The following is a 25,084-nucleotide window of genomic DNA, read 5'->3' as shown; positions in this document are numbered from 1 at the left end:
TTTACCCTATAGCAGGGGTGCCCACACTTTTTTGTGTAGGGATCTACTTCTCAAATGAGAAACTCACCGAGATCTACCAAGCGAAAAATAAATAAATAAAATGCATATAAAATAAATAGGCCTAAATAAAAAAAGCTTGTTGGAATGTATATTTAAATTGCATTAATTTAATTTTGATAAAAAAAAATAATAATAAAATAATGTTTAATTCTTAGGAACCCCATGGAACCGTGCCTGCATATACCTAAAGCAGTGGTTCTCAAACCTTTTTTTACTCCAAGACCCCCTCCTCTCCAAATCAATACTGCAAGCCCAAACTTTTCTATTCACCAAAACCTTTGTATTTTCATGTAATTTTTTTAAATAAAGCAAATTCAAGATGGATTTAAACATTCCATGTTCTTTTTTGCAAACATACTTCGCAAAAATGACACTGCAAATATTCTATACAACTTAAAAAGTATGTAAAAGTGTATATTCTGAACTCGGCAGCTCGACGCCATCAGTTCCTCTGTCAGAACAATCTGTTTGGAGCGTCTGATGCCCATATGTACATAAACACCACTGATCCTCGCAAACTTGTCCAAAACATGCGAGCATCCATTATAAAACACTCGCTGTATTCAACTACTTGAATATATTGAGCTGTTTTCAAACAGAAATGTTATAGTGATCAGTGTGCCGAGAGCGCATATACACGGCTCGTTTGCATCAAATAACGGACACAACGGGCGCCTAATGCACAATCCTGTCTGTCACTGTAATCATCTTCACCTTGATTACAATCATCGTCCATCAAAACTTTAGGCACTAGTGTGACACTGGCTTCTTTTATCCAGCCGAGAGCTGTAGTTTGCGTATCATATTCTCATACAGCGGTTTTGAGCCGCCGGTCTGTAGCTATTTCACACAGCGCGATGAGAAACTGTTTGCTGCTCTGAAACACAGAATATCACAGAATACGTAGAGAGGTGTTTCTGTTATTTATTTATAGGTTATGTATTTTTACATTATTTAACAAATTAGTCGTATCGTAATGTATCTGCCTTTTGTTTTGTTTTGTTTTGTATTGTTTTTATTATAATAACCTGTTCAATATGTCCGTCTATTATAATTCAATTCAAGTTTATTTGTATAGTGCTTTTCACGATACAAATCGTTGCAATGCAGCTTTACAGAAAATTTTAAGTTTCTACATTATATTTAGGAGTAGGTTATTAGTGGCGACTATGGCAGAAATGTACAGTAAAAATCATGCAGTTAATTACAAATGACATGTAATCAAACGGTGAACACAATTAACTGCAATGATTATATGTTGCGATTAAACTTTGTGATAGCGATTAAGCAAAATTTGGTTTCAGGTTTAGCAAAGGTATTACAGTATTTAGTTAGTATTACAAGACATAACCAATCCAGACATATTAACTGTATTGCAGGTAATCAATGTCTTTATGCTGGCCCCAAAAATGGCTGCAATTAACAATATATTCATGTAATTTTTCATATTTAATAATCTTTTCAGACCAAAAGTTTAAATGTAAATCTAAATATGAACATCAAAGACTGACTTCCAGGCTCAACACAAAGTTTTATGCTTTGCAGTGTTGTGGAAACATACTCCATTTTAACAATATGATGGTATTACTATTATTATTAATGTAATCCATTATTAAAGTGAACTTAGTTCTAATTAAAAGATCTAGCATTGTTTGTTTGCAGAAGCCATTTGGCTTCACATCTAGTGCAATGACATTCATCCATTTTTAAGTGTTTAACTGCACTATGTAACTATAGAAGTGCACTGTCTGTAGCAGCCCCTCTGTGTAACAGATAAATCTCTCAGACACAACACACCGTTTAAAGCATAAGGCTTTAACTGCACGCTAATGAGATGAGGTGCTCCAAACAGCAGATGACTGACCCAGGGGACGTGAGAAGCCCTTAATCTTCAGGGATCTTTCTCCACTGATGGGAAGTCTACAGGATTAACCCTGAATGCTGGGCTCACTATAATCAAATACAATAAAACCTCTCAGTGTGTCCTAGAAATTCTACTAAATCTGAATTGCTGACGGACCCAGATTAAGTACAAGTAATTGTGTACAAATACAGTTTTTCATTGACCTCAACAACAAAGGATATAAGAAAGAATACTGATGCATCAACAATTCAGCAACCAAAAATATTTTAAACAGCTTTTTTTTACCCAAGCAAAACCATTAACCGAAACAGTGACTTCAATTTGTCCTTAGTGCATTTTGACTGTCAGCAGCTTTTTCATGCACAAAAAGTAGATAAGCTACAACAGATAAACATCCCAGCAGAGTGGACACATTTCACTATAATCTAAAATTATGCTATAGTAGCAATATGTAAAATTAGTTTGGCCAAAATATCAGGCAGCTTGATGCTACTATGACTGGTTTAAACGTGCAGTAAGCGATTTCTAAGAATCGCTGTTGAAAGTGGATCGGACCAAGCACCAAAACGCACTTCTAGCCTATCACCAGTAAGTGTCATGTCCACTCATGATAGGGGAGGTGCCTGTGTTACATAGCATGTTTGTGAATTTGGGGGTGAAGCTATCAAGATTGGTGATTTCAAATATCAAAAGCGTTTCTCAGCAATCGAGAACCAGACAGTGAACCCGAGAACCAGACAGTGACTTCAGTTCCCCAATTACTCAAATATTTCACGTGCTGAGATGAAGAAACGCCTCCCTGCTTATAAAGTGCATTTGGAAAAAGAAACATACGCCAAGCATTAGTGCTGTGTATCACCAGCAAAGCCACGATACGATACATATCATGATACAGAGGCCACGATACGTAACACGATACAGAGGCCACGAGACGATACGGATCACGATACAGAGGCCACGATACGATACGCATCACGATACAGAGGCCACGAGACGATACATATCATGATACAGAGGCCGCGATACGTAACACGATACAGAGGCCACGAGACGATACGGATCACGATACAGAGGCCACGATACGATACGCATCACGATACAGAGGCCACGAGACGATACATATTATGATACAGAGGCCACGATACGTAACACGATACAGAGGCCACGAGACGATACGGATCACGATACAGAGGCCACGAGACGATACGCATCACGATACAGAGGCCACGATACGATACGGATCACGATACAGAGGCCACGATACGATACGCATCACGATACAGAGGCCACGATACGATACGCATCACGATACAGAGGCCACGAGACGATACGCATCACGATACAGAGGCCACGATACGATACGGATCACGATACAGAGGCCACGATACGATACGCATCACGATACAGAGGCCACGAGACGATACGCATCACGATACAGAGGCCACGATACGATACGCATCACGATACAGAGGCCACGATACGATACGGATCACGATACAGAGGCCACGATACGATACGCATCACGATACAGAGGCCACGATACGCATCACGATACAGAGGCCACGAGACGATACGCATCACGATACAGAGGCCACGATACGATACGGATCACGATACAGAGGCCACGATACGATACGCATCACGATACAGAGGCCACGAGACGATACGCATCACGATACAGAGGCCACGAGACGATACGCATCACGATACAGAGGCCACGATACGATACGCATCACGATACAGAGGCCACGAGACGATACATATCATGATACAGAGGCCACGATACGTAACACGATACAGAGGCCACGAGACGATACGCATCACGATACAGAGGCCACGATACGATACGGATCACGATACAGAGGCCACGAGACGATACGCATCACGATACAGAGGCCACGATACGATACGGATCGCGATACAGAGGCCACGATACGATACGCATCACGATACAGAGGCCATGATACGATACGCATCACGATACAGAGGCCACGAGACGATACGCATCACGATACAGAGGCCACGAGACGATACGCATCACGATACAGAGGCCACGATACGATACGCATCACGATACAGAGGCCACGATACGATACGCATCACGATACAGAAGCCACGAGACGATACGGATCACGATACAGAAGCCACGAGACGATACGCATCACGATACAGAGGCCACGATACGATACGCATCACGATACAGAGGCCACGATACGATACGCATCACGATACAGAAGCCACGAGACGATACGCATCACGATACAGAGGCCACGATACGATACGCATCACGATACAGAGGCCACGATACGATACGCATCACGATACAGAGGCCACGATACGATACGCATCACGATACAGAAGCCACGAGACGATACGGATCACGATACAGAAGCCACGAGACGATACGCATCACGATACAGAGGCCACGATACGATACGCATCACGATACAGAGGCCACGATACGATACGCATCACGATACAGAAGCCACGAGACGATACGCATCACGATACAGAGGCCACGATACGATACGTAACACGATACAGAGGCCACGATACGATACATTACGATACGACTAATTTGTTAAATAATGTAAAAATACTGTGGCGGGCTGAAGAATCACACAACCGTGCAGCGTAAGGTGAGTTCCCCGGAGGGTGAATTTATTAAACAATAAAACAAGGAAGTGCAAGTGGTGATAGTGCCGTCGGTGTGTAGTGCCTTCTTCCCCTCTGGTGCTTGCGTCCCTCTTCTCCTCTGCGTGGCGTGCTTGGCGTCCTCGTGCAGGTGGCGGGCTGAGCGGTTACCCAGAGCTGTCTGGAAGTGACAAGAGAAACACACGTTACTGGCCTTACTTGCTGGAGACATTGCTCTCCCTTTCCTGTGCTGCTCGAGGCTTTTGAGTCGTCCCTCTAAGCCACTGCACCTGGGTCTGATCAGCCCGCCGTGATGAGGTGCAGGTGATTCCCCTTCGTTGCCAGGGCGACGCTGATAGGCTCTCGGGACAGGTGTCACACTCCCCCCCCCTAAGTGTCGCCCTGGTCCCTCGGGCTAAGGGGGAGGTTGGGGCTGGAGGAGGAAGTCTCATTGACAGACCTGAGAAAGCTTGTCCCCATGCGGGAGAGTCCGTCTGCGTTGGTGTGGGCGGCGCCGGCTCGATGACGTACGTCAAAGTGGAAGTCCTGGAGCGCCAAGAACCACCGGGTCACCCTCGCATTAGTGTCCTTCGCCCGGGCCATCCATTGCAAGGGGGCATGGTCGGTGACCAGGGTGAAGGTTCGTCCTAGGAGATAGTACCTTAGCTCCAGGACTGCCCACTTGACTGCCAGCGCCTCCCTCTCAACCGCGGCGTAGCGCTGCTCGGCGGGGGACAGCTTGCGGCTGATGTAGACTACCGGGTGTTCCTCGCCGTCCTGCACTTGGGAGAGAACGGCTCCCAACCCGGTATCGGAGGCATCCGTCTGTAACAAGAAGGGGCGGTTAAAATCAGGTGCACGGAGCACAGGCTCCGAGGTGAGGGCCACCTTGATCTTCTGGAATGCCTCTTCCTCGGCCTCTCCCCAGCTCACCGTTTCTGGCCGCCCCTTCTTGGTCAGGTCTGTCAACGGGGTGGCTAAGGAGGAAAAGTCAGGAATGAAGCATCTGTAGTATCCCGCCAACCCCAAAAAGGCCCGTACCTGCTTCTTGGTCGTCGGTCGGGAAGCTTCACGGATGGCAGCCACCTTGTCCTCCTGTGGGCGTATCAATCCCCTGCCGACCAGATAACCCAAGTATTTGGTTTCGGGTAGGGCCAGATGACACTTTCGGGGGTTGGCGGTGAGCCCGGCCTGGCGCAGTTCCCTGAGCACCCTCCGGAGCCGCTCTAGGTGGTCCTCCCAGGTCTCTGAGTGAATGACCACGTCGTCGATGTAGGCGGCTGCATACTCCTGATGGGGCCTCAGCAGGATGTCCATCATTCGCTGAAATGTGGCCGGTGCCCCGTGCAGCCCGAAGGGGAGAACCCGGTACTGCCAGTGGCCACTGGGGGTCGAGAAGGCCGTCTTGGGCTTGGCCCATTCAGTTAGGGGTACCTGCCAGTATCCCTTCGTGAGGTCGAGAGTGGAAATGTACCGGGCTCTCCCCAGCCGATCTAGGAGCTCATCGACGCGTGGCATCGGGTACCCGTCGAACTCAGAGACCTCGTTTAGGCGGCGGAAGTCGTTGCAGAACCGGAGGGTGCCATCTGGTTTGGGGACCAGCACGATAGGGCTACACCAGGGACTGCGGGAGGGCTCAATCACTCCCAACTTCAGCATCTCCTGAACTTCCTCCTCGACAGCCTGTCTCCGAGCCTCCGGGATTCGGTAGGGCCTTTGCCTGATGACGGTTCCAGAGGGAGTACGGATGTTATGTTGGAGGATTTTGGTTCGCCCGGGGAGGGGAGAGAACACATCCGGAAATTGACCGACCAGATGGTGAAGCTCCGTCTTCTGGGCGGCCGATAGGTGGGGACTCACATCTACAACCACGGGAGTTGATACGGCGAGGGCGGCCAGCTGGGGTTCGGTGCCCACCCACCGTTTCAGTAGGTTGATATGGTATAGCTGGGTCTCTCTTCGTCGCCCCGGCTGGCGAACCTTGTACGTGACGGGACCGACTTTCTCGGTGACAATATAGGGGCCTTGCCACTTGGCCAGGAATTTACAGGCCGATGAGGGTACCAGCGCCAAGACATACTCTCCCACTTGAAACTCCCGTGGTTGGGCCGCCCGGTCGTAGGTCCGACGTTGAGCTTCTTGGGCTTTGGCCAACTGCTCCCGGACGAGGGGCATGACGCGCTCGATCCGCTCCCTCATCTCCCTCACATGTTCGATGGTGGACCGATGGGCTGTGGGTTGCTGCTCCCAGGCCTCTCGGGCGACATCGAGCAGCCCTCGTGGCTGCCGCCCGAACAACAGCTCGAACGGGGTAAATCCGGTGGAGGCCTGGGGTACTTCACGGATGCCGAAGAGCACGTACGGCAACATTTGGTCCCAGTTTCGTCGATCATCCCCGGCGACTCGTCGAAGCATTTGTTTCAGGGTTTGATTAAACCTTTCGACCAGCCCATCGGTCTGGGGATGGTAGACAGAGGTGCGGATCTGCTTGACCTGGAGGAGGCGACAGAGGTCCTGCATCATCCGGGACATAAACGGCGTGCCCTGGTCGGTCAATATTTCCCTCGGTATGCCCACCCGGCTGCAAAGCAGAAACAACTCCTTGGCTATGGCTTTGGTGGTGGCTTTCCGAAGGGGGATGGCTTCAGGGTACCGGGTGGCATAATCGACGATGACGAGGATGTGTTCATGTCCCCGGGCTGACTTTGGCAAAGGCCCCACCAGGTCCATCCCGATTCGCTCAAAGGGGACCCCAATGATGGGCAGCGGTATGAGCGGAGAGGGGGGTGGGCGTCGAGGAGAGGTGAGCTGGCATTCAGGGCAGGCTTGGCAGTACCTCTTCACATCTCCGTCCAGTCCTGGCCAGTGGAAACGGTCCCGGATCCGCTGGCTGGTATTTGCCGCCCCCAGGTGGCCAGCCATGGGGTGTGAATGGGCGAGCTCCAGGATTGTTTCCACTTTGCTTCTGGGGACTAGCAGTTTCACTTCCTCCCCTCTCCGCTGTGCGACACAGTAAAGCAGGCCGTCTTGCACGATGAAGTGGGGGGTCGGATGGGGCGGTGGTTGAGCCTCTTCGCCTTCGACCACCCGCACTTGAACCCAGCCATGCTTCAGGCGCTCATCCTCCCGTTGCTCCTTGGCGAAGTCTCCCCCTCCCTTCACCTGCTGGAACACATCAAAAAACAAGTTAGAAGTTTGGGGGGTGGACTCACCATCTCGGGCGCTGTCGGTTGTCAGGAGGACGGCCTGTTTGCGGCGTCTTCGGCTGGGCTCTGGACGTTGGCGGTTCCCGGCCACGCTAGCCAGGTCCGAGTAGGGGAGCGCGCTGGTTCGGTGGGCATAGGCTCATCCTGGTGGCCAGAAACCGCTGGCCTGCTTACTGCTCGCTGGGGCCCCTCTGGCGAGCGCCGCTCCTGGTACACCCTCCGGGGAAACGGTGGCGCTCTCTCCCCAGCCTCCTGTCGCAGGGTCGCCTCGGCCAGCTCGACCGCGTCCACGACCTCTCCCACGGTGCGCGGGTTCCGCATCCCTGCTGCTTGTCGAAGGGGGCGTGGCAGGACTCGCAAAAACCGGTCCACGACGACGCGTTCGGCCACTTGTGAGGCGGTAGGGTTTCCCGCGAGGAGCCAGTGTTGTGCCAGGCGAGATAAGTCGGCGGCCTGGGCGCGGGCTGGCACTTTCCCATCATACTGCCAATGGTGAAATAACTGGGCTGCTGCGATCGGGGACAGGCCTACCCGGGCGAGAATCTCCGTTCTCAGATCCTCGTAGGTGTCCCTGGACTCCGCTGGCAAAGAGAAGTATGCTTGCTGAGGTTCTCCGGTTAATAGAGGTGCCAGGATCCGCGCCCAGTCTTCTCGCGGCCAGTTCTCCCGTTCCGCGACGACCTCAAACATCTTTAAATAACTTTCCGCGTCGTCGTGGCCGGTCATCTTCGGAAGCAGCTGGGTTGCGTGCGTCCGTGGATCGGTGGGCGGAACCCGCGGAACAGCGGCAGCGCGCAGGGCGGCCACCTCCCTCTCGGTCTCCCCTTGGCGGGTTGCCATGTGCTCCACAATCTGCTGTTGTCGGATGCTGACCTCGGCCAGGTGCTTCAAGAGCTGTTCCATGGCTGGGGAGGAGTCGCCACCTGAATCCATGAAGTGAAAAGGGGAACACCGAAAAAAAGGTTAGTTGGATGGGTGCGTGAGTGGCGGTGATTCCTCAGTCTCATGCCTGCATTCTCCACCAGTGTGGCGGGCTGAAGAATCACACAACCGTGCAGCGTAAGGTGAGTTCCCCGGAGGGTGAATTTATTAAACAATAAAACAAGGAAGTGCAAGTGGTGATAGTGCCGTCGGTGTGTAGTGCCTTCTTCCCCTCTGGTGCTTGCGTCCCTCTTCTCCTCTGCGTGGCGTGCTTGGCGTCCTCGTGCAGGTGGCGGGCTGAGCGGTTACCCAGAGCTGTCTGGAAGTGACAAGAGAAACACACGTTACTGGCCTTACTTGCTGGAGACATTGCTCTCCCTTTCCTGTGCTGCTCGAGGCTTTTGAGTCGTCCCTCTAAGCCGCTGCACCTGGGTCTGATCAGCCCGCCGTGATGAGGTGCAGGTGATTCCCCTTCGTTGCCAGGGCGACGCTGATAGGCTCTCGGGACAGGTGTCACAATACATAACCTATAAATCAATAACAGAAACACCTCTCTACGTATTCTGTGATATTCTGTGTTTCAGAGCAGCAAACAGTTTCTCATCGCGCTGTGTGAAATAGCTACAGACCGGCGGCTCAAAACCGCTGTATGAGAATATGATACGCAAACTACAGCTCTCGGCTGGATAAAAGAAGCCAGTGTCACACTAGTGCCTAAAGTTTTGATGGACGATGATTGTAATCAAGGTGAAGATGATTACAGTGACAGACAGGATTGTGCATTAGGCGCCCGTTGTGTCCGTTATTTGATGCAAACGAGCCGTGTATATGCGCTCTCGGCACACTGATCACTATAACATTTCTGCTTGAAAACAGCTCAATATATTCAAGTAGTTGAATACAGTGAGTGTTTTATAATGGATGCTCGCATGTTTTGGACAAGTTTGCGAGGATCAGTGGTGTTTATGTACATATGGGCATCAGACGCTCCAAACAGATTGTTCTGACAGAGGAACTGATGGCGTCGAGCTGCCGAGTTCAGAATATACACTTTTACATACTTTTTAAGTTGTATAGAATATTTGCAGTGTCATTTTTGCGAAGTATGTTTGCAAAAAAGAACATGGAATGTTTAAATCCATCTTGAATTTGCTTTATTTAAAAAAAATACATGAAAATACAAAGGTTTTGGTGAATAGAAAAGTTTGGGCTTGCAGTATTGATTTGGAGAGGAGGGGGTCTTGGAGTAAAAAAAGGTTTGAGAACCACTGCTTTAGGTATATGCAGGCACGGTTCCATGGGGTTCCTAAGAATTAAACATTATTTTATTATTATTATTTTTTATCAAAATTAAATTAATGCAATTTAAATATACATTCCAACAAGCTTTTTTTATTTAGGCCTATTTATTTTATATGCATTTTATTTATTTATTTTTCGCTTGGTAGATCTCGGTGAGTTTCTCATTTGAGAAGTAGATCCCTACACAAAAAAGTGTGGGCACCCCTGCTATAGGGTAAACATGCCTATTAAGCTCACATACTAGAGCTGTGTATTGGCAAGAATCTGGTGATACGATACGATATATTGCGATACTGTAAGCAAGGCGATATATTGGGATATTTCTTATATTAGGAATAGAATATATATTTTTTAGGAAAGCTGTCATTAAGAACACTCCACCATATGCAAACCTTAGCAAAAAATAAATAAATAAAAATAGTTCAACAAGAACACACTGGGATCTGCATTTGCAATAATCAGTCCCTGTAACATTCAACATGATTGAAGCACTTTTTGTGCAGTACGAGTAAAGGGGGAAATATTCAAGTGCTTGCATGATTCTTTAGTTAAATGTATGTATAAAATGTATTTTATAAAAAGATAAAAATATATATTTATAGACTCTACTTTAAAGTTTCACAGTTTAAGTTTACAATTGTGACATACAATGTCAAAACAAAACAAAACATTACATCTGCTTAATATCAATGAAAAATAAAGTGCTTGCAGGATTCCTAAAGAAAACAAAACAATTGTAAAACAATCAAAAAATAAATTACATATTATAAAAGTACTTATTTTATTTCAGCAAATTGCCAAAGCAACATTTTTCATTTAGTTTAACTTCATGTATTAAAATATCTAAAACTGAAATAAAAATGATATGGACATATGGGAAAAAAAGACTAATAAAATTATGAACAAAAAAAAATACAATTTTTTTTTAAAAGAAAATGAAAATAGAAAATACAAAAATAAAAACCAATTAAAAATATATTTTTAAATACTGTAGCAGTATCTGAATGGTAGGCTCTTTTGCTTTTGCAGTATTGGCCAAAAATAAACTCTTCTGGTCAAGCACCATTAACAGCATTTCAACTCTTGCTAGTTCCTATTTTCAGCTTATTCCCACATCCTGTCGGGTCGGGTGTTTCTTTCTGTGGGCTTCACATTGTGATTCTTAAAATGTCTCTGCACTCAGCCGTCATTCTTCCACCTGGCATTCCTCTCCCGCAGGTGAATAGCCTCTTTGTAGAATACGTCTCAGAGCCGCGCTTGTGACGATGACTTGTCTCAACAAAGCACTTTTGTTAACACTGCACTCGGCTGGTTATGTGCAGACTAACGCTTAATTCATCACGTTCTGTATGTTCTGTACACTGTCCCATGGACAAGACTGAGGGTCCTGAAATATGTGAGATTCAAGGAGAGCAGATGGAATTACAGACTGTGGTGAACAAATCAACAGAAAACTCAAGCTGCTGACTTACACAGATCTGGTTTCAGTAATGTGTTTTGTCATGTAATGTAATTCTCCTGCTCTGTAAGGCAGAAAGTGTCCACTTATCCAGTCAATCGGATCATGAGTTTGAATGAAAATAGTGCACCTTTTTTACATGTATAACCTCAAAATCACACACTGCCATTATCTTGTTTTCCTTGCTACACAGAACAGATGGCAATTTTAGTAGTCAAGAAAATGAGCGTAATTTATGTGCCACTAGCTGATTCAAATCTGGTTTTTGAATATCCATAATTGTTTTCATTTCTTTATTTTGTCTGGTAATGATGGACTAACAAATTACAAGAGATTCTGTAGGTTACGTCACAGTCGAGGAAAATGGAAAAGCCTCAATGTGATCACAGGGCTTTGAAGAAATCCTAATTTCTCCTCAGGGACATCTATTTCTGTATCCTTGCATGTCATTTCACCCTCTTATTCTGCCCTGTGTCACATTATGAGGCGATCAGTTCAGCCTGTTCACCAGTCTCCCATCACCCCCCATTGATTTACTCTTAATAGAGTTTCTGCCCTTGACCGAATAGAGGTAGAGTCGTTCAGCTAATGCCTTCACATTTTGAACGTGGCTGTGATGTTTAGATCATTTCAATGTGCCTAATGATGCTTTTGTTCTTTGGTGAAAATGTTTTGTTTGTTAAAGACAGCATGAAACCATTTGATGTAACTTAGTGTAAACCAGATATTCTGCTTATTTTAAGATTACAAAGACAATAAACTATTTTCTACAAAATAACCAGGAGCATGCATGAAGAAAGTAATTGATTTTATGTCGATTTTAAATGCAGAAATATAGTTTAGTTGTTTAACAACACATTTTTGTTGGGGAAAATTAATAAAATCTCATACAAACCTAATAATCCATTTTTTTTAGATGTTACAGCAGATCATCCACCCTGCTCTTCAGCTCTCCTAATATAATGTTGGGCTTCATCCCATTGTTTTCTTTAGGAGCTGATGTTTTAATTCCAGTGCATTCTTGCTACATCTGACAAGTACACCGTCTTTTACCAGCTGTCTGATACTGCACAGAAAACTGCTCAATAAATCAAGTGATACATGGATTGATAAATATGTTCAGTCTTCAGTTTTTTCAGTACAGTATAATATAAATATATGCAAGTCTTTATATATAAATTTTAGATTTTTTTTGTAATTCAGCTTCAGAATGTTTTCTGTTCTATCCCCATTTTTCTTTAATGACAGCAGCATGCAGAAACTCCACAAATGTGTCAAACCTAAACATCAGTCAATATTTGTAAAAGCATGCCTACTGTCTCTCACATGTGTGTCGTTTGTGGCTGGTGGATTAATAGCTCTGTTGTGCGTGCGTGTGTCCGTGCACGTGTAGTAGTTGCCAGGGTTGTGAATGTGCTCCACGCATGCGTGTGTTACTTTTACTGTAAAGCACTTAACATGCATGACATGTATTCCAGAAGACAGGCGTTACCATGGCAACCCTTGTAGGTCATAAGCTGCAGGTTTGATTTGATTGGCTGAATGAAGCGAGCGCACACGGGAGAGATCAGTCAGCGTGCAGGACTGTTTATGTACAGGATGTCCTTTTGGATCTGCTCTACCAATATGATTTCTCTCTTCAGCTATTTTATCTTTAGAAGCACTAAGAATTGCTCTGGCTTTCCATATTTAAACATGCTCCATCTTTCACATTCAGTTTGAGGACTGGGATTGGCTTTGATGTGTCTGAACTTTACAGGATGGTGTTTTGTTGTGTGTGTTTGTAAAGTCATATAAAATAGTAATCTGATTTTTTCTGTCTGTGAGTTACTTGCATTTTTTCAGGCTACTTTTATTCAGCAAGGATGCCTAAAATTGATCAAAATTGACTGTAGTATAGTAAACACATTTGCATTGTTACGTAGGATTTCTATTTTAACATTAAAGGATTAGTTCACTTTTAAAAAAACTTTTGCTGATAATTTACTCACCCCCATGTCATCCAAGATGTCCATGTCTTTCTTTCTTCAGTCGAAAAGAAATTAAGGTTTTTGATGAAAACATTTCTCCATATAATGAACTTCATTGGGACCCAAACGGTTCAAGGTCCAAATGACAGTTTCAGTGCAGCTTCAAAGGGCTTTAAACGATACCAGACAATGAATAAGGGTGTTATCTAGCGAAACGATCGGTCATTTCAAAAATAAATAAAAAAGTTAAAGTTTTATAAGCACAAATGCTCGCCTTGCTCTGTTCTGTGATGCGCGTTCGTGACGTCACGTAATACGCAATGACGTGGAAAAGGTCACGGTTGACTTAGGCGGAAGTACCGAGTCAGTAGGCTTTTTAATATTAAAACACCCAGGATACACACACGAAATGGGCATTTTAAACGATAAACTGACACAAAGACATTTGAATATGTGTATATGGTCCTCCTTCCGCACATTTGTAAACACTGACTCGGTACTTCCGCCTAAGTCAACCGTGACCTTTTCCACGTCATTGCGTATTACGTGACGTCACGAACGCGCATCACAGAACAGAGCAAGTTTTTTTGTGCATGAAGTCAGCATATTAGGAAGAATAATTCATATTTTGAAAGATCATGTGACGCTGGAGTAATGGCTGATGAAAATTCAGCTTTGCCTTCACAGGAATAAATTACATTTTAAAATATATTAAAATAGAAAACAGATGTCTTCAATTTTAAAATTAGTTCATGATAGGCCAGGCACAGGAACAGTTTCTACCCTCAGGCAATCCATCTCATGAACACTTGACAATAATTGTGGAACACACACTATTTATACACTTATTTATATAATTATGTTATAGAAAGGCAAAATTCTAAGACACAAAGTTGAAATTATGAGATAAAACGTCATGATTATGATGAGATATTGTCATAATTACAAGAAAAGTCAAAATTCTGAGATAAAAGGTCATAAGAAATAGTAAATCAGAATTATGAGATAAAAAGTCTTAAGGTCTCTGCACACTGAGTCCGAAATTTTCGCACGTTAAAAAATAAATATGACCTCATGTTGTGTCAATCAGGTTTGCACACTGCCTCCAAAACTTTCGTTCGTTAAAAATGATTTTGATGGAGCATGCATTTTGATAGGAAAGGATGGGGAATACAGAAAAACGCATGCGAAAATTTCGGACTCAGTGTGCAATGACCTTTAGTCTGAAATTTTCACATGCATTTTTTCGTATTCCCCATCCTTTCCTTTCCTATCAAAATGCATGCTACGGATACGAAAACGCAGAAAATCGAACCTGATCCGAATTTGTTTTGACGGACGAACGTTTCAGAGGCAGTGTGCAAACCTGATTGACACAACATGAGGTCGTATTTATTTTTTAACGTGAAAATTTCGGACTCAGTGTGCAATGACCTTTAGTCTGCATTTAGTCTACATTTCAATTTGCACATAATATACCTGTACAAACAAAACTGTCTATTGTTATGTACCTGTACATACAATTGTCCATTTGTATATTGTTATTCCTTATTTACTTGTTCTATTTTTAATTCCTCTTTTTATTATCTGTGCTTTTTGTTCTGTCACTGTCATTCTGTTGCACTGTGGAGCTTCTGTCACGAAAACAAATTCCTCGTATGTGTAAACATACCTGCAATAAAGCTCATTCTGATTCTGATATTACTGTTTTTACTGTATGTTCAAATAAATGTAGCATTGGTTAGCATAATTCTTTCAAAAACATTTAAAAAATCTTACTGACCACAAACTTTGAATGGTAGTATATATTATTACCAATATTATATATCGTAAATATTATATATTACCAACAGACTCTGTTCCAGATGTTGCAGATGTACCTCTGTACTTGTTTTATGCATGCAGCTTGCAAGGACAACACTAACTTTGCATTCAATATTTTACAACTTAAATATGATGAAATACGACTTCTTTTGCTGTAGTGCTATAGATTCAGCAGTGGCAGCATAGAAAATTGGTGCAAGAAATACTGTGTAATAATTGAGTTGATAAAAGTATTAGTATTGTAAAATGAATATTGGGTTAGAAACCTCATATCGGTTGAAGTTGAACAATTAATGCAGCAAGTTGTGACGTTGCTTGGCACCTGTAAACAGCTAACATCTTCACAACAGACACCCCTTGTTCATAACAGTAGACCGGTTGACACATTTCTACTGTTGCATGGCACACATTTCCACCCACTTAATGTTTTTTATATCACAGTATAAAAATGGAAAATTGATGTCATGTAGGATTTTGTTGAAAATTACAGTAGAATAAAAGAATTCATGAACAATGTCTCCCCTTGATGAAATGTGTCTTTTGTAATTCTGCAGATAAATCGGACATTATCTCAGCCCGTGATTCACTCTAAATTATTACAGTCACATTTTTCATTTTCCATCTTGGTCTACTCTCTCTCAGCCTCAAAACATCACTGCAAATAATTCATCCCTGCATCTGACTGAGACCGTGTGTGTGTGTGTATGTGTGTGTGTGTGTGTATGAACACAGAGCAATGATGATCTGATGTGTTTGGTTTCACACCTGTGTGTCTTCTCCTCCCATCACATCCTTACAGTCACATGTGACATGCTGTGTATTACATGTTATTCGAACTCAATGGACCAGTGAAGTCTGCATGGGTTGTTGGTGCATATCATCCTTTTTTAAAAATTTTTTTATCAACATCAAGATTTTAGGTTACCTTATGTGAATTTATAAGGTGTATATGTTGGGTACTGTAACAGTGATAAATGATCTGTTAATTGAGCTCCCAAATGAACTGTGAAGAATGTGTGGTTAAATGTCTCTTGCGTTGCTTCACTCCAAACCCATGCTAAAGTTTAAGCTTGACTTTAATACAAAATGATCTAGCTTCCCTTTATTGTAATGTTCACACAATGGCACAATTTTTTTACAAGTTATTACGAGGTTAGACTGCATGTAAATGTAAATAATTTAGGACACATACATTATTATTGCATATTGTCATACTACCCTTGTGCAATGTGTGTTTACCCTGTTAATTAGTGTGAATTAAAGTAGATTAATGTTTTAATGGTGATGCTCACGGAGGACAAATTTCAGCTTTGAGTTTTCTGAATTTGTACAAATCTTTTTAATGGCTTGAGCTGAACTCTGGCAATGATAAATGTCCCATTTTAGACTTTTCGCAGCTAGAAGGTTTCTGTTAATGAAACAAGTGTGGCTTGGAAAGAACAGATATTGGAATAGCTCGTGGAAATTCAGCATCTTGAAAAAACAGCATCTATGAACAGCGATCATGTTCCCACCCCTAAAATAAGACTGTTAGGAATGCATTGCTGTTAGTGGTAATACATGATGTCATAATATTTATTAACCATCTCAGTACTTCATACATTTTTTACATTTTGTGTCGCATAGATTTGTTTTTGTAATGCTTGTCTTTTAAAAAGCTCATCTCATTCAAGCAAAATCCCAAGCTAAACATGTTGCCTAATGTGTCCATTATTATTTTGATAGTGGTTTTCAAATATTTTTCATTCAAATCCATCCAAAGGAGAAAGTTATCAGGAGAGGAAGGCGATTTTACTTTAGTCCTGATAAATTCAAGCTTTGTTTTATGCCATCTGCAGGTTTGTCAGACATTTCCAACAGATCCATTTCCTAGAGCCTTGTTTCTCTAGAGCATTCTCAGGTTGTCCTGCTTTATTGAGGCCCTGTTCCTGAGCAGACCGGCCTAAATCAGAGGTTGTTACACTCAGAACTCGCTGTGTTTTACATTGCTCAGTGTCTCTTTGGAGGCTTGTTTTGGGTCAGTGCATTTGTTAAAGGCCATTATGGATTAAAATGCAGCTGATGGTCAAAAATATTGTCTGTGCTCCGCTTGGCAGCCATCCTGGGTTGGCAGCCGGTGACTGAAGAGCAAACAGTAACACGCTGCAAAACTCTGACATAATTTATTTGCATCCCTTTGAGAATGTTACGCAATTTCTGCTCTGCCCTCAAACCACCAGTGTAATTTAATAATATATATAATAATAATTTAATAATAATAAGCACATGACTTCCTTAGTAATTCATGTGCTTATAGATCAAAAATAGCTCAGATGTGTGCATAAAACTCTTCACTGCTAACAAGATTTGTTATATTTTTTTTAGATGTATTTTTTTTATGTTTTTGTCTTTTTTCTGAAAGCACAGTAATGACAGGAAGCAAAGTAGTAAGAGACGGGGTAGGATTGGGATAGGTCCATGACCCAGGATTTGAACTCGGGACGCCTGTAGCACAATGACTTACAGTATGGAATGTCGTTGCGCAGCTCACTAGGCTATTTGTGCCGACTAAACAATAACTTTTTGGTTAGTATTTTTGTCATTTTCCACTAAAATATCAAACTTTCTTAAAACATTTGCTTGAGAAGTGTTTAAGATCAGTGGTTCCCAACCTGGGGGGCGCCAGAGTTCACAGCGGGGGCGCGGGAGCAGATATACTTTGAGGTAGGGCTGGGCGGTAAAACGATAACTATAATTATAGTGATATAATTTCCTCAATAAAACAAGTTCAATTCTAATTCAATTTAATGTTTATGCGGCAAAAGCGGAACAAAACAGCGCTACTCATTTAACCGCAGCACACGGACCATATCCGCTCGGTTCAAACAGAGGCGCAGAGCGAGCTGACTAGAGCAGATGTGTTTACTCACCGATCACACAACCACTAAACAGCGCTGTGAGATCCAGTGAGAATGACTGGTATAAACTAGTAGCAGTCGATATCAATCAACTGATATAAACTAGTTTAAATCCAGATAAAACAGTGCTGACAAACAGCAGAAAAACACTGTGTGCAACGATACAATCAGAAGGCTTTTTAATCTACAAATCGCCATCGTTTACCATGGATTTACTGTAGTAACATTAACTGCACCATGGTATTGTGGCAGAAATGTGGGGTATTTATATCAAATGTATTATATTAATGTATACGTGTATTAAATGTATTAAAGGAGTAATGGAATGGGGGCTCAGATTACTATATGTGTATGTAGGGGGGGGCCCATGAAAAAAAAGTTGGGAACCACTGTTTTAGATAATAGCATTGCTTTGCAGTAAATCTATCTTAAAATACATGTATTTTTCTTACCCCATGGACCCTTCTCACATTTCCAGGTTCTTAGAACATAGTTGGGTAAACTTCAGTAGAGGTGAACCGTAACTACAACAAACATAAGTTTTGTGTTTCCATTTGCTGTTAAATAAATACATACATACATATTTATGTATGATGGCATTTCTATGAGGGAAAAATACAGAGAGATTGATCACGTTGGTCGGTTGAGAAAAAGATGTCAAATTTGTTGTCACTTCCTCAGTCGCTGTATTAACACCACCCACACAGAAACGTTAAATTGGTTTCTCTAATGCCAAGATAATACAATGTAAGATACAGTGTTATAATGTTCAATACATTTAAAAAAAATAATAAAATCTGAAATAATTAAAAAAATTTTGTTGACAAGTTTCATTGTCTGTTGTCAATAATGTAGCGATTTACGCAGCTTTCTGTTGGTCAACACTTTGGTCCTAAACCTAGACCAACAGACCTTGAGGTAAAAACTCATCACCAAACACCAATTATTGCACATACGCTATATAGACCAAAGTATTTGTATATATACACACCCCCTTCTTTAGAACAGAAAAAGGCACTTCCAAAACTGTGGCAACAAAGATGGAAACATAATTCATGTTTTTAAAAATTGTATTTCCATCTCTGTTGCAACAGTTTTGGAAGTGTCTAAAATGACTGTACCCATATGTACAAGTCTTTGGTGTTTGGTGATGAGGTTTTGGCTCAAGGTCTGCTTTTAAAGTCTCACCAGAGGTGTTCATCAGGGATCAGGATTTGGCTTTCTGCAGACCAGTCAAGTTCTTCCACACTGACTGAATCAATCATTTCTTTTTGAACTGTGACGGTGGCTCATGCTGTACTCATGCTGCTTAATTCACAATGTTTGTATATTTTCCTACCATGCAAAGCAACTTAGGTCTGTTTCATCAAAGATTGCAGCTTGAGTTTACCACTCTTCTACACTAACGGTGTGGAAGGTTTTTACAAATGCACTTTATGGTTTATTAGGTCGAGGGAGGAAGAGAAGGTCCGTGAGAGCTGTGAAACAGAGGTGATTATATCAGAGAAGACAGATCTCATAAAAAAAAGAGCCACTATTTTTCCTCACAGAAGTGCTCATTAATCATATCTCCACATGACTTGAGAATAAGAGAGAGAGAAACTATATAAAGGCAAACGACTTTAGCTGCTACTTCCTTGTTATTTTTTTCAGGAATACAAAATGACACCGCATTCATTCCTAAATCATTACAAATTGAGTGAGTAAATAAGGACGCTATGTTCATTTTGGGTGAACTGTCTATCCCTTTAATAGAGGCATTGTTCATACAGTTCATTTGAAGATGCTCCTTGTCTGTTAATTGCTATATATCTTTTTTTTTGTGTGATAAATTAATTTAATCTATTACTGTTATCCTCCTCATTCATGTTCTGTGCTTCTCTTGCTCTGTTTTTCTATTTTCTCTTATTGCTTTGGCAATAGGAAGCAATTCTGTAATGCCAATAAAGCACTTGAGAGAGAGAGAGTGAGCGAAGCCCCGTCTCAACTGCATTAGCCAGTTTCAATGCGCCTCAGATTGATTCTGTTGAACATGAGGAGCAGATGAACGTCGTCTATTAATGCCCACACTCTTAATGTTTTTATACTATAACTTTTTGCTGGGTGTTTGTTTTCTTGTTCCTTTAAGAAATGCTCATGGTGTAGGTATAAAGATTTTATTTTAATGCAGACCCTCTTGCAGCCTCACATTTTAGATGTTATTATTAAATATATATTTGTAGGATTGGGTGATGTGTATTGACTCATATTTTCTCTGAGTGAGTCAGGCTGTGAATTCAAACAGCAAATCAATAAAACATAGCCAGAGACTCACTGAATCACCTCCAGAAACAACATAAACAAGCTCTCCGACACCTTTATTTAGACATTGATCACTCATCCCTCCTTACAGAGGACTCAAACCAAAGCCACGATCTGGAAAATAGCTGCTTTGACCTGATGGATCCACGTGGTATCTGGTTGATGCATTGTTTTTTTTGTTCATTGAGAAAAACTAAGGTTATGAATAGTGTTTTAATATGTCAGCAGATACACCGTCCGCACATTAAAAGCAAGTGACGCATGGCATCAAAATTAGAATAATAATTAGTTGTTAATATAAAGAACAATAGTGCACTTGCAGCACCTAGTTAATACAGTTTGCAATGTCTTGTGCATGACACATTGGTTTAAAAACATAACACTCAGAGAAGTTAGAAGTTAAAAGAATTTAAACTTTTAAAAAAGTCAAAATCGAGATCTTGCAGGTTGCTTCTCACTTTTTTGCTTACTTTTTTGACCCTGCAAAATGCTAAGAAATATGTTCTGTGAAACCAACCCTCAAGAATTCATTCTTTGGAACATAAAAGAAGATATTTTGAGAAATTAAATCCCAATGTTGCTTGGTTCTAGGGATCTGCCGGTATCAAATTTTCATGTTGCGAATAATTGCTAATGCTTTTATCACAGTATACTTATTAGTCACAGCCAATACAGCATCATCTTTTCTAGATTTTTAAATTTCTAAATGTAGACTACTAAACAAAAGAAAGAAAAAAAATATATATATTAATGCTTTAAAGACATTAAAGTTTTTTTTTTAAGATATATAAAAATGTTTGCTGCAAATTGTTAAAAAAACGCTACTTGTATAAAATAGCGTATTGAGGAAAACAAAACAAAGGCTAAGCCGCATCGCATTTTATTAGGCTATTATTCAGAAATGATGTAGGCTAAAATGCCAGTAAATCAAAAATGTTTACAAACATTATACAGTTATTAGTTTCTCTCCACAACAAATCCTCTAAACTTAAGGCTGCTATAAAAGGCTATAAAAACGTCAATCCAAAAACAAATTAAAGGTGAAACTGATGCCTACCTCTCTAACTCGGCACGAATCCAAATGTTTCCATATTCTCGACGTATATTAAAATATTATTTATTGGCTTTTACTTTCATCGACGTAAAACATCATCCTTCACATCGGCAATAAAAGCACAGTGGCGGTGGTCACATTGAACGCAGCAGATTGGACAATGGAGCACTGTAACTTTTTACACGTTCCTTTAACTGTATTTTATTTTGATAATGAACTGGCTGCAATTTCGCAAAAATATGTGTCTTTGTGCACGTGAGGCACCACCGCGATATGGCCATACCAACGCTGGTTATACAGATGCAAGACATCATTCAAAACTGTCAAGCTATTGCAAAACAAATAAAACTGTAAAGCTTTTGCAAAATAAAGAAAACTACTTTCTGCCGTCTCGTTTTCCTTTCCGAGAACGTTGGAATGCGTCACAATGAACTATAGGCCTAACTCGGCATATATTTTTTTTCTTTCGTTTTGTTAATCTGTCAATGATTTACATGAAATATATTTATAGGCATATATATATATATATATATATATATATATATATATATATATATATTCCTTTTTATGTAAGCCTATAGTTTTATTGTGTTTTCTCCGTTCACAGAAGCGCCGCAGGTACGTAAGATCTGTTGAATCCATCTTACACTGCCGTCGGATAAACTCTAGCGCCGGTGTTCTGACGATTTGTGCTACCCTGTCAGATTTTGCTACCTCCCATTAAAACAGATGGTAGCAGAATTCATTGCCATTGCGACTAGAGTTCACAGCTGAGCGGACATTTGCATAGTCTGTACTACTTGAATTCCTGATTGGTTGACAGCAAATTTCAAATATTAAATGGAACGATAAAATAACATTATTAACCGGTTAATAGCCATTTCAAATTATAAAATTTGATTTCGTTTCTGTTTCCGGTTCTGTTCCAGTCAAAATTTTGTTCGTTTCCGGTTTTAGTTTTCGTTCCTTGAACCGGTTCAGAGCCCTGCCGATAGGTATGACTTTACAACAAGATCTCAATAGTTAACCTTAGTTAATTAACAATGCATTAACATTAACAATGAGCAATAGCTACATTTGCTACAGAAGTTCTTAATCTTTGTTAAAAAATACAACTCTTAGTTCATGTTAGCTCACAGTTGCAACTTTTGATTTTAACAACGTGTTATTAAATATTGGAATTACCTAATTAATGAATGTTTAGAAGAATTTTTAATTGGCAGTTTATGTAAACAATTAGCTAATGAAAGCCCTAATTTAAAGTGTTACCGAACAATAAAGAATCAAACATTTTCAAACAATATCAAGGGCATGTTGTAGTAGTCTAGAATAAAATTGAAAAAAGTTTGAAAATAAATAGCCTATTAAGTTTAAATATTTAATACTAAATACAAAATGTGGATTTGAAGAAAACCGTTGGAGTATTTTGATATAAGTCAAGAGAAGGGTTTCCTTTGCTGTAAACCAGGGGTTTTCAAACTGTGGGTTGCAGAGTGGGACAAGGTGGGTCACACAAAGTCACAAAGAAGAGACTTATTACTGTTCAAAAACTTTTGTGTAGCAGTGTAGGTATTTCTTATAAATTCACAGTCCATTTTGGTCACCGTCTGTGGCGTTTCTGCCTCCATCCCTGTTTGATTTCAGCCCTGCATGTGTTCTTGTTTTCTCTGATGTGTTTTGCAGTGCAGAGGTGTGCTGGTTGTGAGTGTTTAGCAGCATTGGGGGAGGGGAGGTCATATTTAGAGCGCTCCCATGTGTGAACCACGACGCTGAGGACGAAGTTACAGGGTCATATTTGAACCACTCAGCTTTCCTACACTCGCGTACTTAAATACACGCTGCTTATTTCTTGTTAAAGCTACTTTGCCTCTCTGTACAAGAGTTTTTGTCCGTGTGTCCCAACAGTAGCTCAGTTTAACTTCACTGCAGACTCACACCTGTGAGATCGAGTCCTCCAGGACACCTACAGCGTACAGCCATCTAGTGGCAGTCTAAAGAGGATAATCTTCACCTCACCTTTACACCACTGAATCTGTCAAACACTCACTTCTCCTCCTGTAGTGCATGTTTCAATGAGTTCTCATTTCATTTAATTCACCATGTAGTGATGGTCTTGAATGACTTTTCGTTTATGCAAGCGCACTTTCTTTTCCATTTTGACATTTTATGTTTCTGAGAGTCCATATTTCTCTGGAAATCCTTGGCATGGCCTGGTTTTCCTTGTGCATCACTGTAAGAGTTCTCTGCATTAAAGGAGGAGTGATGGAAACACAGCAAAATAAAGAGAGTGTATAGTGTGATTCAACTCATGGGCACTTCCATAGCTAAGTATTACTAGAAAGGGAACATTTTAATGAAAACTTTCTTAGCCTGCCCCCTACTGTTGCCCAAGAAGTGCTTTGCATCCTCTAGAGTTCAGCATTCTGTTAGTGGGAGAAAACTCACTCCAAAAGTCTTAGGTTATAATCAGTATTGTCTCTTAGAGTCAAAAGTACATTCATTTAGATTTTTAAATTATGCAGAAACACATTTTGTTATGCTATCAAAGAATCATTAAAGGTCAAGTACTTTATGGTTCATACTGCCCCTAGTGGTGATAGTTAACTTTAGTCAGAACAACATAATTACACAAAAAGTCTTAGAAAATAATTTTTTAATGATCGCTTTTAAAATTAAACGCTTAATATCTTAGCCTCTATGTTGTAATAAACAATCAAACAGGCCCTTTTTGTCTTCTATTGTGTTGAGAGATGAAAGCTTAATACTTCAGATTATTTAACTGGTCAGTGACATGTTCATTTGATATTTCACCTAATGTTAAGGAAATGTTAATTTTATGAACAGAAAAAAAATGTAATCTAAATTTAAAGAAAAAAAAACTTTTAGATATTTTTCTCAGTGATGTTGATATGGATTTGATTCTATTTTTTTTATGTTTTATGAAACAGAATAGTTAATGCTTGTGTGTGTAGATATGTAGCACTTTTTCCTGTGATTATGTAGATTGACATCTCTGTTAATGATGTACTGATGCAGTTCGTCAAATGACCAGTTGGTGTCTCTTTTTAGCCTTTTAAACTTTACTTCTAATCTAATCCATACAAGAGCGTTTCAGAAAGTGTGCGAGTTTACAGTCCCTGAACAATATGTTGGCTTTGACATCAGAAATGCGTTTATGCAGCATTATTTACAGTAATTCAAATTTCTATCAACTAAAAATCAACATCTGCATATTATCACAAAAATATTTGCTTTGTTTAAAGTCATTAATGATGGAATCTAAAGCTTGTCGGTAAAATAATATTGCATATACAGAGCTTGTTTTTCTAGTCAGTGAAGACTTTCTTCTGCATAAACAATTAGATTTTTTTTTTTTCTTCTGTCTCCTGCAGGCTCAGAGTTGCAGTGTTAATACTATCATCAGCACTTAAAGCACAGTGAAAGAGCTCCTCCGAGCAGAGCACTACACAGCAGACCTGTAACACACCACCTGCCCCTCCATCATGATCACCTCAGAGCTGCCAGTGCTACAGTGAGTCCTGCTTCACTTCTACTCACACACTGTACCTGAACTACATGGCAGTGTTCTTAG

At 41.4% G+C, this 25,084-nt stretch overlaps 1 protein-coding gene across 7 annotated transcripts in view; it reads left to right on the top strand.

The window, feature by feature from the left end:
- Window positions 1-25,084, top strand: part of LOC306881305 (cohesin subunit SA-1) — a 53,216-nt gene that overhangs the window by 8,152 nt on the left and 19,980 nt on the right. For 6 of the 7 annotated variants that reach the window (XR_013785139.1, XR_013785140.1, XM_079435334.1 and 3 more), the window contains exon 2: window positions 24,885-25,024. Coding sequence is in view for 3 of the 7 variants with exons in the window: in XM_079435331.1 (XP_079291457.1) it covers window positions 24,996-25,024 (29 nt within the window). In the remaining 4 variants the exon portion in view is untranslated. Of the gene's footprint in view, window positions 1-24,884; window positions 25,025-25,084 lie in introns of those variants that run through there. The other variant, XM_079435333.1, reaches the window with a different exon arrangement.

This window comes from Barbus barbus (genome assembly GCF_936440315.1).
Source record: "Barbus barbus genome assembly, chromosome: 15".
Classification (NCBI taxonomy): Eukaryota; Metazoa; Chordata; class Actinopteri; order Cypriniformes; family Cyprinidae; genus Barbus; species Barbus barbus.
Note: the sequence above shows the minus strand (reverse complement) of the source record. Positions and strands in the feature narration are given on the sequence as shown.